The sequence below is a fragment of the Siphateles boraxobius genome, unplaced genomic scaffold, assembly GCF_051911475.1.
Source record: "Siphateles boraxobius isolate OS27281-9 unplaced genomic scaffold, OSU_SipBor_1 48, whole genome shotgun sequence".
Lineage (NCBI taxonomy): Eukaryota > Metazoa > Chordata > Actinopteri > Cypriniformes > Leuciscidae > Siphateles > Siphateles boraxobius.
In genome coordinates, this window is record NW_027509119.1 from 13321286 (window position 1) to 13334812 (window position 13527).

Sequence of the window (13527 nt, forward strand, 5' to 3'; positions counted from 1 at the left end):
GCTAAACGCATCTTGTTCACATGTAGGGTCCCTGTTCATGTTGGACAGACATTTTAATTGCATTTTGTGTCGGTTAAGAGGCTCAAAAACGCTCTTTATGTCCATGCCCCCATAGCTGCCGTTTTAGCTGGGTGGGAGCTCTGGGCATTCGCGGTTCGCAGCTCCGCGTAGCAAGCACCAATCCGGTTCGTTTTTTTTTTCTATAGTCAGTACTCACAAAGGTCTAACGATCAAGATTAACTTAAAAATTGCCCGGAGTTCTCCTTTAAAACAGACTCTAATTTACGTTGTTCTAAGTTGATTGCGTTGGACATAATGGAAATGATCCGGCTGCGTCTGTGTTCCTTAATGTGCGTCGTCAGTAGATCACTCACATAACTTTCCACTCCCATCTGCGTTTTTTTTGGAATTGCACTCACACACTAATTTGCCCTGTTTAGTAAATCTGGCCCTAAATGTGTACTGATTGGCTGTGATTCTGTTGCATCATTTTGTTGGAAATAAGGTTGTTACGATGCTACAATATAAGTTGGCACTAGAATTTCACATTTCACATCAACAAAAACTAATACTAGCCTAACTAATTTAAATGCAACTCTTGTAAATTTATTGAAGACAAGTAAACAGTCAGTAATTAAGTAAAATTATGTCTGCACAGATGATTGTCTCTCAGAATACCTGTACCAAATTGAGACCTTTTTTTTCATCGTATTGTGTTTGAATGGTTTAAAGATGTGTGAAAGGTGTTTGTTTTAAGGTTTTGTAAAAGACTGGATAAATATCAGGCTTGGTTTTAATGCAACTGTTTTAGTCCACTACGACATTAAACAGTCATTGTAGAAATATTTATCTCTTTCTTTCAGTCTCAGTATCTAGGCTGTCTCTTCTTGCACTCTGGTTGGCCACTATGTTTGGGAGAGAAGGTAGTAGTACAACTCTCTACTTTGGACTGGAGACTCCTGCGTAGTACTGACTTCTACCTACAGGTGGTCCCCTTCTCGACACGTTGTCCTCGCCTTGCTCTTAAGTGCCTTGCACCTGGGGGGCGGAATGTACAGGAGGTCTTAGTGCCGGAGTCACAGCACCCACTGGTGTTTACTTCTGAGTGGCTACATTGCATCAACAAGGAGCGTGGCTGCAAGAGAGAAGGTAAGACAAAAATGAAAGAATAAGGAGACCATTGGTTAGGGTAGATAGTTTTGAAATGGGAGACCATTGGTAGAAAAAAGTATCAGCACATATAGAAACATTTTAGTGTGTCAAGATGTCTACAAAATGTCTTAAGCTTTTGTTTCCCTTTTTAAAATGATACATAGGGCGGAGCCTCTTTCTCAGTTCTTCACAAACTTTCTTGCCATGTAGGTGGAGGATGTTTGGACACCTGTCTGGTGAGTACATGTGACGGTGTGGTCCATATTCCATGGGAAGAGGTGGTCTATCCTAAACTCCTGCACAATCCATCCGATCCTCTTCAAGACAATCCTGACCCAACTGACTTGTCATCAGGGGGTTTGGACCTTGGTTGGGGTGGATCTTCAGGAGAGCATGATTCCTGGTCTTGGGATGAAGAGGATGATTTGCCTCCAGATGGGAATGAGGCAGAGATTGAGGCCGCATTAGAATGTCTGCGCAGAAGCAGTGATGACCACCTTGTAGGTGATGGTGCTGGAGATTATGTTGAGTTGCTAGAGCCCCGAGGAGGGCCAGATGGTGGTGCTGATCCTAAACAGCGCTATCTGGAGATGCATGGGATATGTAAGACCAAAACATTACCCCTGTGTCGGAGGGGTAAAGCAATACGACTACGAAAGGGGAAGGGGAGAGGGTATGGGAGGACTGAATCTGGTGCTAGGGCTGGAAGTCTGGTACGAAGGGATAGCAACAACAATGCTAAGGATGGTGTAGTTTCCTGCAGTGACTTGGCTACCTCACGGCCCTTACCACGTGTCATTGATTTAGGTCGCCAAAGGAGGTCATATTCCCCTTCGTTTCAGGACTCTGATGAAGGTGCTAAAGACACAGTAGGTCTCGAATTCAGATCCCGTTGTATGGACAATCCGGCCAAAGAGAGGAAGCCAGGGGTAGGAAAAGAGAGAGATGGGACTGGAGGTACACTGCCCTGGGTAGAGTGTCAGAGAAAAAGGGGTTCAAGCAGGCAACGCTCCATAGATGAAAATTATGTGGCAAAGAACAACGCAGGGAGTCTTGGAGAAGGACAACAGGACCACAGTAAAAGATCACATTGTGGCTGTGATGATAACATATTGGACAGCACTTTAAACAGTAGACATGAGCTTGCAACACTAACAAATCCCTCCGATATTGCAGATAATGGCACTATCCCGTTGGCTGTTTATGAGAAAACAGAACGCATTAACAAGCAATCTGGCCAATCTAGGACATGTACAATATCCCTCCGAGATTCTTCCCTGAAAAATGCATCTGATGTATCAGGTTGTGGGCAAAGCAGAACCAGACATTTTGACAATACCAGTGATGAGAAAACAGATACAATTCTGCCACCATCAGGTACTATGAGTACCACGGGAGAAAAGCGTACTGGAAAGTCAGAGAACTTTGTTTGTCCCAGAGGAAAAGAAGTAAAAACGGGTGGATTCAGAGCACCCAGGTATGGTCATGTAGACATTTATAGTCCTAAATATGAAATTCCAGTAATGCTTCAAATATTTTTGTTTGTACCATCGTGCTGTGCTCAGCACAAGCGATACCATACCACTATAACCATTCAGAATCTGTTGAATCACTAAAACACATACATTTGCTTTCCTACAGGCGGAAAAGGAAAGCCAAAGGAGGCAAAGGGAAGGCCAAATCCAATGGCCGTGTCCAACATAAAGGCAAGGGTGACCAAGTCATCTCAAAGACCCAGAGCAAAACCATCCACCTAATCAGCCATTCTAGCCAATCAGAGGACGCTCCTCAGCTATCCAAAGATTGCAAAGGCTGTGTACCAGCCACTGATGCAGTAACAGATGTAAAGGCAAAGGCCAAAGATGGAGGTATGTTCTGATCAGCACAGTTAATGCTTATCAGTGGCCTCACACTGAGCAAGAAAATTATTGCTTACTCCAGTGGTTTCCAGACCTGGAGGCACGACCCCTAGGGATTATTAAAAGGGGGCTTGGCAAGGCTAAGGGAAAGTGTACAGTCACCAGATTGTTATTCAAAAGAAACCTCTTCAGGGTGATACAAGACCCCACTCCATTATAATCCCACTTATTATGGGCCTACTTGCCACATAAGTAAATAATTAAACACAAAATATTAATTTAACAGTTTAAACAGTGTTATCGCTGTATAGCATGCAATAACAGACCTCTAGATGGCATGATTGAAGAATCACAATTGAGTATTGCAGGAAGCCGTGTAAAAATATAATGAATGATGCTTGGTTATACTTATGCACTAAGCATGGACAAGTTTGTGAAAGGACTGCTGGTGCCAGATAAATGTAAATCAGATGATGAATCTACTTCATATTCACAAATACCAAACAACGTGTCTAGAACCCATTATAATCAGTGATGCTGTCTACTGGATGCGGCTGAGGCAACACAACAAATCCCAGACAGTGAACTGATGTCCCATTTTATTTCTGACGTACTCCATCGCTCCTACACAAAGGACAAATGTAACTATGAGAAAATATGACAAGGCATATCTCGCCCTCGGATTCACCAGTTCAATGGTGGGTAATGAAGAGACACCACAGTGTGTTGCGTGCCTCAGAATATTAACTTCTGACAATATGAAGTCGAACAAATTAGAAGTTAGTTACAAGACACGACTTAGAGACTTCATATCACAGACACAAAGAGAAACCCATTGATGTTGAGAAGTTGTAGTACTGTTTTAATGTTTTAAATAAATCCTTTAGAATTTTGTAATCAAGGTTATGTTTAGAGTGTCTTTATGTGGGTGCATCTATATTCATCACATAATCCAGAAAAAAAGTTTCCTCAAAAATGTCTCGGTTACGTATGTAACCTTAGTTCCCTGAATAGGGAACGAGCCGCTGCGTCAAACGCTGTGGGAACGCCCCTGGGTGAGTGCGTCATGAAGCATGTATGGAATCAGTCCAATGGCGAGATGGAACGTCATAGGCGGGTGACGTCATCGACCAGGAAACTATAAAGCACCCCAAAAACACAACCGCGACAGCTTCTGATAGGCCTGAAGCAAGTCGATCACGGGCATGCCGGGAGTATGGCAGAACGACGCAGCGTCTCGTTCCCTATTCAGGGAACTAAGGTTACATACGTAACCGAGACGTTCCCTTTCAAGGGAACTCGAGCTGCGTCAAACGCTGTGGGAACGCTAATACCCACGTCGCCAAAAGAGCAAGTGCCCGACTGTGTGAAATCAAAGCACACATTCAGCCGAAAGCACCCACGCCCCAGGAGTGGAGCTGAGGTCTAGGTCGTAAAACCTAACGAATGTATGCGGTGAGGACCAGCCTGCCGCATCACAAACGTCATGATGGGAAACTCCTGACAAAAGAGCTTTGGAAGGAGCCATACTCCTAGTAGAGTGAGCTCCTACAGCCAAAGGTTAAGGCTGACCAGCCCACTTATAAGCAAGTGAGATGGCCTCGACCACCCACTTGCTCATACTCTGTTTAGATGCAGGACACCCCTTCCTGGGTGACCCAAAGCAAACAAACAACTGTTCAGATTTCCTCCACAGGGCAGCTCTGTGGACATAAGCATCTAGAGCCCTGACAGGGCAGAGTAAATAAAGTTTTTCCTGGTCTGATGACATAAAAGGAGGAGGACAGGAAGCCTGCTGTACTATAGGTCTAACAACATTGATAGGGACCTTAGGAACATAACCTGGCCTAGGATGGAGGATGCACTTCACCATACCAGGCGAAAATAGGGCAAAGCCGGTGCCTTAAGAGACGATGCAGACTCAGCAGAAAGATGACTCGCGAGTGCTTTCTCTGCTTTAGGCATCGCCCCATAACCATGTAATTTAGCCCCCGCGATATTAGAATATGTCGAAGTCTGGGGGCTAAAAATACGATAGGAGACCGGCTTTTTCCACGACTTCGACACCTCGGTGTGGAGGTCGGGAAAAAACGGTAGGCACCGGCGTGGAGGTTGAACAATGAGGTGACGAGTCCTCAATATCTCCTGTCTCTACACTTACAACATCCAGATCCTCAGAACTGGATAGATGTAACACTGGTGCCTCAGCCTGGGGGGAAGAAACCGCAGCGCGTGCTTCCACACCCGGGACTGAGGCACTAGATCTGACAGGTGAAAGCTGAGATAGGGCAGAGCCCATCTCAAACCCCGCTTTCAGATCCATTTGCGATCCCCACGACAAGCACCGCCGCTCTGCCTCAACAGAAGCAGGACCCGAGGTGCGGGGAGCGCGCACTGAACCACTATCCTCGAAGAGTGATCGGAGGGAGCGGAGCGTTCTTAGAGGAAAAAAGCTCACAATGCTCACAATCAGCTCCCTCGAGAGCTGACTGCGCATGCTGCACTCCCAAACAAACAACGCATAGATCGTGTGTATCCCCACCAGTGAGATAACGAGTAGATGGGGGAACACACTTTCTATTCAGCTGCTCGCATGCCATTATATATATATACATATATACAGGTCCTTCTCAAAAATGTAGCATATTGTGATAAAGTTAATTATTTTCCATAATGTAATGATAAAAATTAAACTTTCATATATTTTAGATTCATTGCACACCAACTGAAATATTTCAGGTCTTTTATTGTTTTAATACTGATGATTTTGGCATACAGCTCATGAAAACCCAAAATTCCTATCTCAAAAAATTAGCATATTTCATCCGACCAATAAAAGAAGTGTTTTTAATAGAAAAAAAGTCAACCTTCAAATAATTGTTCAGTTATGCACTCAATACTTGGTCGGGAATCCTTTTCCAGAAATGACTGCTTCAATGCGGCGTGGCATGGAGGCAATCAGCCTGTGGCACTGCTCAGGTGTTATGGAGGCCCAGGATGCTTCGATAGCGGCCTTAAGCTCATCCAGAGTGTTGGGTCTTGCGTCTCTCAACTTTCTCTTCACTATATCCCACAGATTCTCTATGGGGTTCAGGTCAGGAGAGTTGGCAGGCCAATTGAGCACAGTAATACCATGGTCAGTAAACCATTTACTAGTGGTTTTGGCACTGTGAGCAGGTGCCAGGTCGTGCTGAAAAATTAAATCTTCATCTCCATAAAACTTTTCAGCAGATGGAAGCATGAAGTGCTCCAAAATCTCCTGATAGCTAGCTGCATTGACCCTGCCCTTGATAAAACACATTGGACCAACACCATCACTGACTGTGGGTACTTGACACTGGACTTCAGGCATTTTGGCATTTCCTTCTCCTAGGGCTGTGCAATTAATCGGATTTCGATTTCAATTTCGATTTTGGCTCCCAACGATCTCCAAAATAGTACAATCGACTAAAAACGATTATTTTGTCCTGTGTTCTGAATGACTCGCGCACGCGCACATCCGCCTCTCCCGAAGCCATAAACTCTCTCAGTCATAAACTGCAAGCACAATAAACTTCACAATAACAATTGGCTAATTTAATATAGACTGGAGTGAGACCATAGATGTATCTCGAGCTGTCGCAGATCTCTGCTCGATCACTGTAGCGCCTCAGTTAAAGCGAACGGCAGCGCGAGCGCACATGAACTGATCATCTGTTCCGCTTTACAGCACAAAACAAATCGATAATGAACACAGGGAGCGACATCAACACTTGTCTGCTTGTCCGGGAAAAGGGGATTTTTAAGTTTGAAGTTAAAGAGTTTTACTTGCCCGACCGATCGAAACGCGAGATGGTTTTGATCTTATACAGTCAGAGTGTAAACAGAGATCGGTAATGGATATTTTCTGGAAGCTGCGCTGCCTGTCTATTTGTGAGGGAGACATTAGTGGAGAAATCAAAAACAAATGAGCCTAACAGCTCACACAAAAACTCACAGAAGAAACATAATGAGGTAGAAATGTGTATGAGTGTGTTGAGTGTGTATGTGTTGAGTTTTTTTTAACATATGTAGTTAAGTAACATAACACGACTAAGGGCTGTTCTATATCACGATTGCAAATGTTACATTGAATTTATAGTTTCGTAAACAAGTAGCAGCTAGCCTAGTTTATATTTAGTAACTTACAATTTAGATGCAATATTGACTGGTTTTGTTCTATTTCACCGACGAAAATTGTTACAAAAGAAAAGCATCTCTAAGCGCTGTGATTTGTTACTAAATGATTCATTATTTTGAACGAATCGTTTTAATGAATGAGTCAATGATTCATTTATTAAGACGGTCACTTGTCGCCACCTATTGTTTAAAGGTATCATTGATTTTATTTTTTATTTTATTATGTTTTAATCTCATAATATTTTTAAAGTTGTAATTTTGCAGTGTAAATTAATTGAATGGATACCAGCCCTTTTTATTACAACTGAATTTGATCAAATGTAAGAATTTGACATAACACATATATTTAGGAAGGTTTGATAAATTGTCCTTTATAAAGGCAAAAAATGCCCTGGTGACCCCCTACAACAAATTAATTTGTAAACATGTCACCCTTTTCACCACTTGTGAGTTTGCAAGTCGGTTTAATAGTTCAAAAAGTGCAATAAATGTTCACATTTAGATTTTTTTCAAGAGTTGTTGAAAGGTGTCTTTTAATAAATGCAACACGTTCCCAAAGTCATGTAAAATAATCGTGTTACATAATCGTGATTTCAATACTGACCAAAATAATCGTGATTATGATTTTTTCCATAATCGAGCAGCCCTACCTTCTCCCCAGTCTTCCTCCAGACTCTGGCACCTTGATTTCCGAATGACATGCAAAATTTGCTTTCATCCGAAAAAAGTACTTTGGACCACTGAGCAACAGTCCAGGTCAGGCGCTTCTGCCGCTGTTTCTGGTTCAAAAGTGGCTTGACCTGGGGAATGCGGCACCTGTAGCCCATTTCCTGCACACGCCTGTGCACGTTGGCTCTGGATGTTTCTACTCCAGACTCAGTCCACTGCTTCCGCAGGTCCCCCAAGGTCTGGAATCGGTCCTTCTCCACAATCTTCCTCAGGGTCCGGTCACCTCTTCTAGTTGTGCAGCATTTTTTGCCACAATTTTTCCTTCCCACAGACTTCCCACTGTGGTGCCTTGATACAGCACTCTGGGAACAGCCTATTTGTTCAGAAATTTCTTTCTGTGTCTTACCCTCTTGTTTGAGGGTGTCGATGATGGCCTTCTGGACAGCAGTCAGGTCGGCAGTCTTACCCATGATTGCGGTTTTGAGTAATGAAACAGGTTGGGAGTTTTTAAAAGCCTCAGGAATCTTTTGCAGGTGTTTACAGTTAATTAGTTGATTCAGATGATTAGGTTAATAGTTCGTTTAGAGACCCTTTTCATGATATGCTAATTTTTTGAGATAGGAATTTTGGGTTTTCATGAGCTGGTACCAAAATCATCAGTATTAAAACAATAAAAGACCTGAAATATTTCAGTTGGTGTGCAATGAATCTAAAATATATGAAAGTTTAATTTTTATCATTACATTATGTAAAATAATGAACTTTATCACAATATGCTAATTTTTTGAGAAGGACCTGTATATATATATATATATATATATATATATATATATATATATATATATATATATATATATATATATATATATTTTATATATATATATATATATATATATATATTTTTTTTATATATATATATATATAGTGAAAACTCCTGCCTAGTAGACACTAAATGACAGACAAAAAACACTTGTACAGAATTCACACACAGAGCGCTTGCTGAAGGCACAATAGCTGTTGCGGTTGTGTTTTTGGGGTGCTTTGTAGTTTCCTGGTCGATGACGTCACCCGCCTATGACGTTCCGTCTCGCCATTAGACTGATTCCATACGTGCTTCATGATGCACTCACGCAGGGGCGATCCCACAGCGTTTGACGCAGCTCGAGTTCCCTTGAAAGGGGCGATCCCACAGCGTTTGAGGCAGCTCGAGTTCCCTTGAAAGGGAACATGAAGCAGCACAACTATTTTCAACATTGATAATAATCAGAAATGTTTCTTAAAGCAGATAATCAGCATATTAGAATGATTTCTGTAGGATCACGTGACACCGAAGACTGGAGTAATGATGCTGAAAGTCCAGCTTTGCCACCACAGGAATAAATTATATGTGAAAACATATTCAAATAAAAAAAAATACATTATAATGTTTCACAAGATTACAATATTACATTTAATGTATTTTTAATATATTAAGCGGCCTTGGTGAGCATAAGAGACTTTCAAAAACAAAACAAAATTTACATCATGAACACAAAGGGTGTGGGGGCTTGAAAATGTTTTTCTCTTCAAAAAGGGGGTGTGGCAGACAATTTTGGGAACCACTGGCTTACTCCATACTCAGTGTGTTTAAATTCAACATGTATTGCAGAAAGCCAGTCTGGCACATCCTTTCCTGACCATTCCCAAAAAGAGATGGGATTATCTGAATCTGCTGCGCACTTGGAGTCAAAATCTCCCCCTCCTCATCTTAGAGACTTAGATTTCAATCTTCTGCAGTCAGGAAAGCTAAAATTAACAGGTAAATGTTCTTGCTTAGTGGTTACAAAATATTTGCTTTTCCCTTAACATGATTTCTTATGTAGGTACTATGGATCGACTGGGACGAGCATTGGTTTTCACAGAAAGTCACCTCCCAGAGGATGGCTGGAACACAGATGAAATGATCAAAGTGTTGTCCTGCTATTACACCATCACCAGGTCTGTTATTTAACCTATTTGACAGAGACCATCACAACTGTCATAACACCTACACACATATTACATGCATTGGTTTCTTTTGAAAAATATTCATATTGAGTGAGCTAAAGTTAGAGTTAGAGTTGACCAGGGTTTTGGTAAATCCCCGGTGCTTCACTGAATTTTAGACTGGAGGGCACTATCTCATGACCTTTTACTGTGCTTGGCTAATGTTCGTACTATGCTGTGCTTTTTTTAAAAATAACAGACCTATGGCCAAAGAGAAGGGTCTTACCGTGATACTGGACAGCAGAAAGTCTGCCCCGTCTGAACTCTGTCTCTCTGCACTGAAGCTTTTCAAGGTGACTTGTTTGTGTCTTCCCAGACTGTTTGTGATCCAGCATGTACTTTATATTGATTTTTAAATCTGCTTTTTCTGTGTTTGTGTCGGTTTGTGTTTAACAGGAACAGACAGCAACAGGCCTTGACTCGATTCTTATCCTAACAGAGGAACAAGAAGAATTGACCCAACCCGGTCTGGATGGAATAGAGGTTCATGTTTATACACTGAGTTAAATTTGTATCAATCAATTTGGGCTAACACAAAATAGGGAATGGTAGGAAAGGATCTTTCTAATCACTTTTTGTGATCAACAACTATGTAACAAACTTAAGACAGATTGAGGAGCAAGGAGGGTTTTACCGAAAACCCCCTACAAGGAAATAAATGAAGAAGGGCTAGTTATAAAAAAAAGTCATTTGGGATGTGGGACTGACATTAAAGTACAGTCTCCCTTAGTTACTGTTGAATTCTGCTTAACTTTCCTATTTCCTAGTGCTTGTTTGGATTGTATCTGGATTTTCACTGCATTTATATCTGCCAAAAATATCGTTTTGCTAAAAAGCTGTGTCATGGAAGGCTACATCCAAAATGTTAAATCTATCAGTACCTCAAACATATTATTATATTATATTTGTGTCACAGAGACCATCTCAGACATAGAAAGCAAAGATTTCGTAGTTACAACAGTTGGCAGCACTTTCTTTTTCTTCTTTCGGTTCCTCCACATCCCCAGGGAGTTTGTTCAGTTCCTGTGGGAAACAATTATGTTCAGTCTAGCGCTCAAGCATTTGAGTAGATAATAAAACTCATTATCTATTTTACTCTCTCAGGTGCATTCAGTACGAGGTACGGGCATCCTTCAGCAGTTTGTGGACAAGCAGCAGTTGCCCAGAGAAATGGGTGGAGACTTTAACCACTCACATGATGACTGGCTCACTTTCAGACTGGTAAGAAATTACTTGGCAAGTCATCTTGCGTAGCTAGATATTTGGCATGGTTCACATTACAGCTTATTCTGACTATCCAGCTAGTGGATGTCAAGTGTACTTGCTACTAAAAGTCTTAAACAAATTAATGAATTTCAAGAATTTTGCACCAGTTACCTGACAAACTTTGACAAATCCAGTGTTAGTTCTTCTCAAAGTGCTCACAGTATCAACCTGGTGTCTTTTAAATCCTACTTTGTTTCTAATGTTTATAAATACTAGTACAACTGCTACACATGACTGATGAAAATTGCATAGAATGCCTTATATAACTTTCAAGACCATCAGAGTCATAGTTTATATAATGAATGTGATATACTTCTTTTTAAAAAAAAACTACTGCACTAACCAATAATCCTGTGGCAAGATTCACCACCAGAGATGTTACATGGAAATAGGAATCACAGAAATCTTTTAGTGACTTTTTCAGGCTAGGAGACACTAGCCTTACGTGATATAAGACTTTGTAGCATTAAAGGTTAAAATACAGTACTGGTGTTTTCTGAAAAGAAAATACATTAAAAGACACAAACACCCAGACTGATTTGAGTACTTATGTGTATAAGTACATAATGCTTCATCGAAATTAATAGTTGATTAATTTCCTAATACTGTATATAAGGGTTGCAAAACTCAGGAGGGCCACAGCTCTGCAGAGTTTAACTTCAACCCTGGTCCAACACACAAAGAAATGAATGGTAAAAATACTCCCAGAGCAAATATGCAGAAAAAATAGAGACCATAACTTGTGCACTTTTATGTAACCTGGCTATTAACATAAATAAGAGAGGTTTTTTTTTAATGGACATATTTGTGTGTGTGTTTGTGTGTGTAAACTTAGCACTTCAAATAAATATATTTTGAATCTTTAAGTTAAGTTATACTCTTAAAAAGCACCAATAAACGTAAATCTGAACGTTTTAACAATTACCACAAGCCTGACCCAACATCTGCTGTAGATTAACATGCTCTTCCTAATGTTCTATCCAGAGTTTGGAGCAGTTGAGTGAGTGCTGTGAGTGCGCCCTCACCCTGCTGGGAGACGCACTGCAATCTATGGACAAAGAACCACTACCTGACAGTATTAAGGTTAAACAGCATTTGATGGCAATATGATTTGCTGTCTACTTAAAGTGTATTTCAATACTTAATTGTTTGTGTAATATCTGTTATGCAACATCTATGCAGACATTGACAGAGTATTTATTAAACTGTTTCGAATAACTAATTCTATTCACCTTTAGAATGTTCCCTGCAGCACCGACAAACACAAACAGTTAATGACAAGTATTCTCACTGACCAGCGGCTGACAGAGCTGCAGCAGAGGGGTGGGGCTTGGCTGGCAGGTCTGGCCAATGGGCCATCAGGGTTGGCACAGAAATCACCAGACTGCAAGTATGTATAGAATATAGAAAGAATAAATAATAATACTGTACAATTAGTTCACATTTTACTTAGTTTCACTTAAATTTAATCTGTAGTGGACATTTAAAGTTATTTGTTTAAAATCTGGAATGTTGCTGACGTAATTCTGCTTTTTGCTTTTAGGGCTGCTTTAGCAGTGACTTCTAACCTATATGACAGTGTGGATGATGCGCTTCACCGGCTGGTGCGTGTGTCCAATCAGAGGGGTCGTGACCTCGAAGCACTGGGGAGACTGGCTACACTTGTGGATAAACTGGACAAGGTACTGTATGTGTGAGGATAAAGAGAAGTCAACTTTGTCAACTGAATATTAATCAGGTAGTAGTTAGGAATTATTTTAGATAGACCAATCAGACAGAAAGACTTATATTACACCTGCTTATATTTTTCAAGTAATCCCGAAGACCTTTAATAGCTTGTTAAACTGATAGAGTGAGATCCAGGCAGACGAGTAGTTAATGTAAAAAAAGTGAATCAAGTAAATATTAAAATTTTAATAGCAGATAAGTTTCTAGATAAGATAGAAAAATAAATCTAAGCATTAATATCCAAAGTATTGTCTCTAACAGATGAAGTTTGTGAAGATCACAGAAAAGAAAAGCCCAAAAGAAGTAAGATATTTGCAGAATGCAAGGAGAGGAAGAAGAAGCCCTGAGTCTTCTGAAATTAAACATTTTATATGCTATGACTACATAACAGGAATTGAAAGTACCTACTGAAGTTCTTTCTTTGTACTTCTCTTGCAACCATTAATTGATGCAGGTCTTATTAGGTCCACCATAACTTAATAAGCAATTGTGATTTTAACACCTTTAAGACCTTTAAGAGAATATTGCAGATCTTGCATTTTGATGAAAAACATACCCCGGTCAACAGGATGAACCCCTCAATCTTACAGCAAAGAAGAGACACAAAAGACTTACATTTGAGAATAATTAAACATATCAGAGTACATGGTAGAATATATGTAAATGGTTA

General features: G+C 40.7%; 1 protein-coding gene across 1 annotated transcript in view; it reads left to right on the forward strand.

Moving 5' to 3' along the window:
- The window catches only part of arhgef40 (Rho guanine nucleotide exchange factor (GEF) 40), a 97272-nt gene that overhangs the window by 18319 nt on the left and 65426 nt on the right, over positions 1–13527 (forward strand). The window contains exons 4-14 of the mRNA XM_077202061.1: positions 864–1149; positions 1363–2629; positions 2794–3020; positions 9487–9636; positions 9701–9815; positions 10063–10156; positions 10260–10346; positions 10968–11084; positions 12114–12212; positions 12368–12519; positions 12673–12811. Coding sequence (XP_077058176.1) covers positions 864–1149; positions 1363–2629; positions 2794–3020; positions 9487–9636; positions 9701–9815; positions 10063–10156; positions 10260–10346; positions 10968–11084; positions 12114–12212; positions 12368–12519; positions 12673–12811 — 2733 coding nt within the window. The remainder of the gene's footprint in view (positions 1–863; positions 1150–1362; positions 2630–2793; positions 3021–9486; positions 9637–9700; positions 9816–10062; positions 10157–10259; positions 10347–10967; positions 11085–12113; positions 12213–12367; positions 12520–12672; positions 12812–13527) is intronic.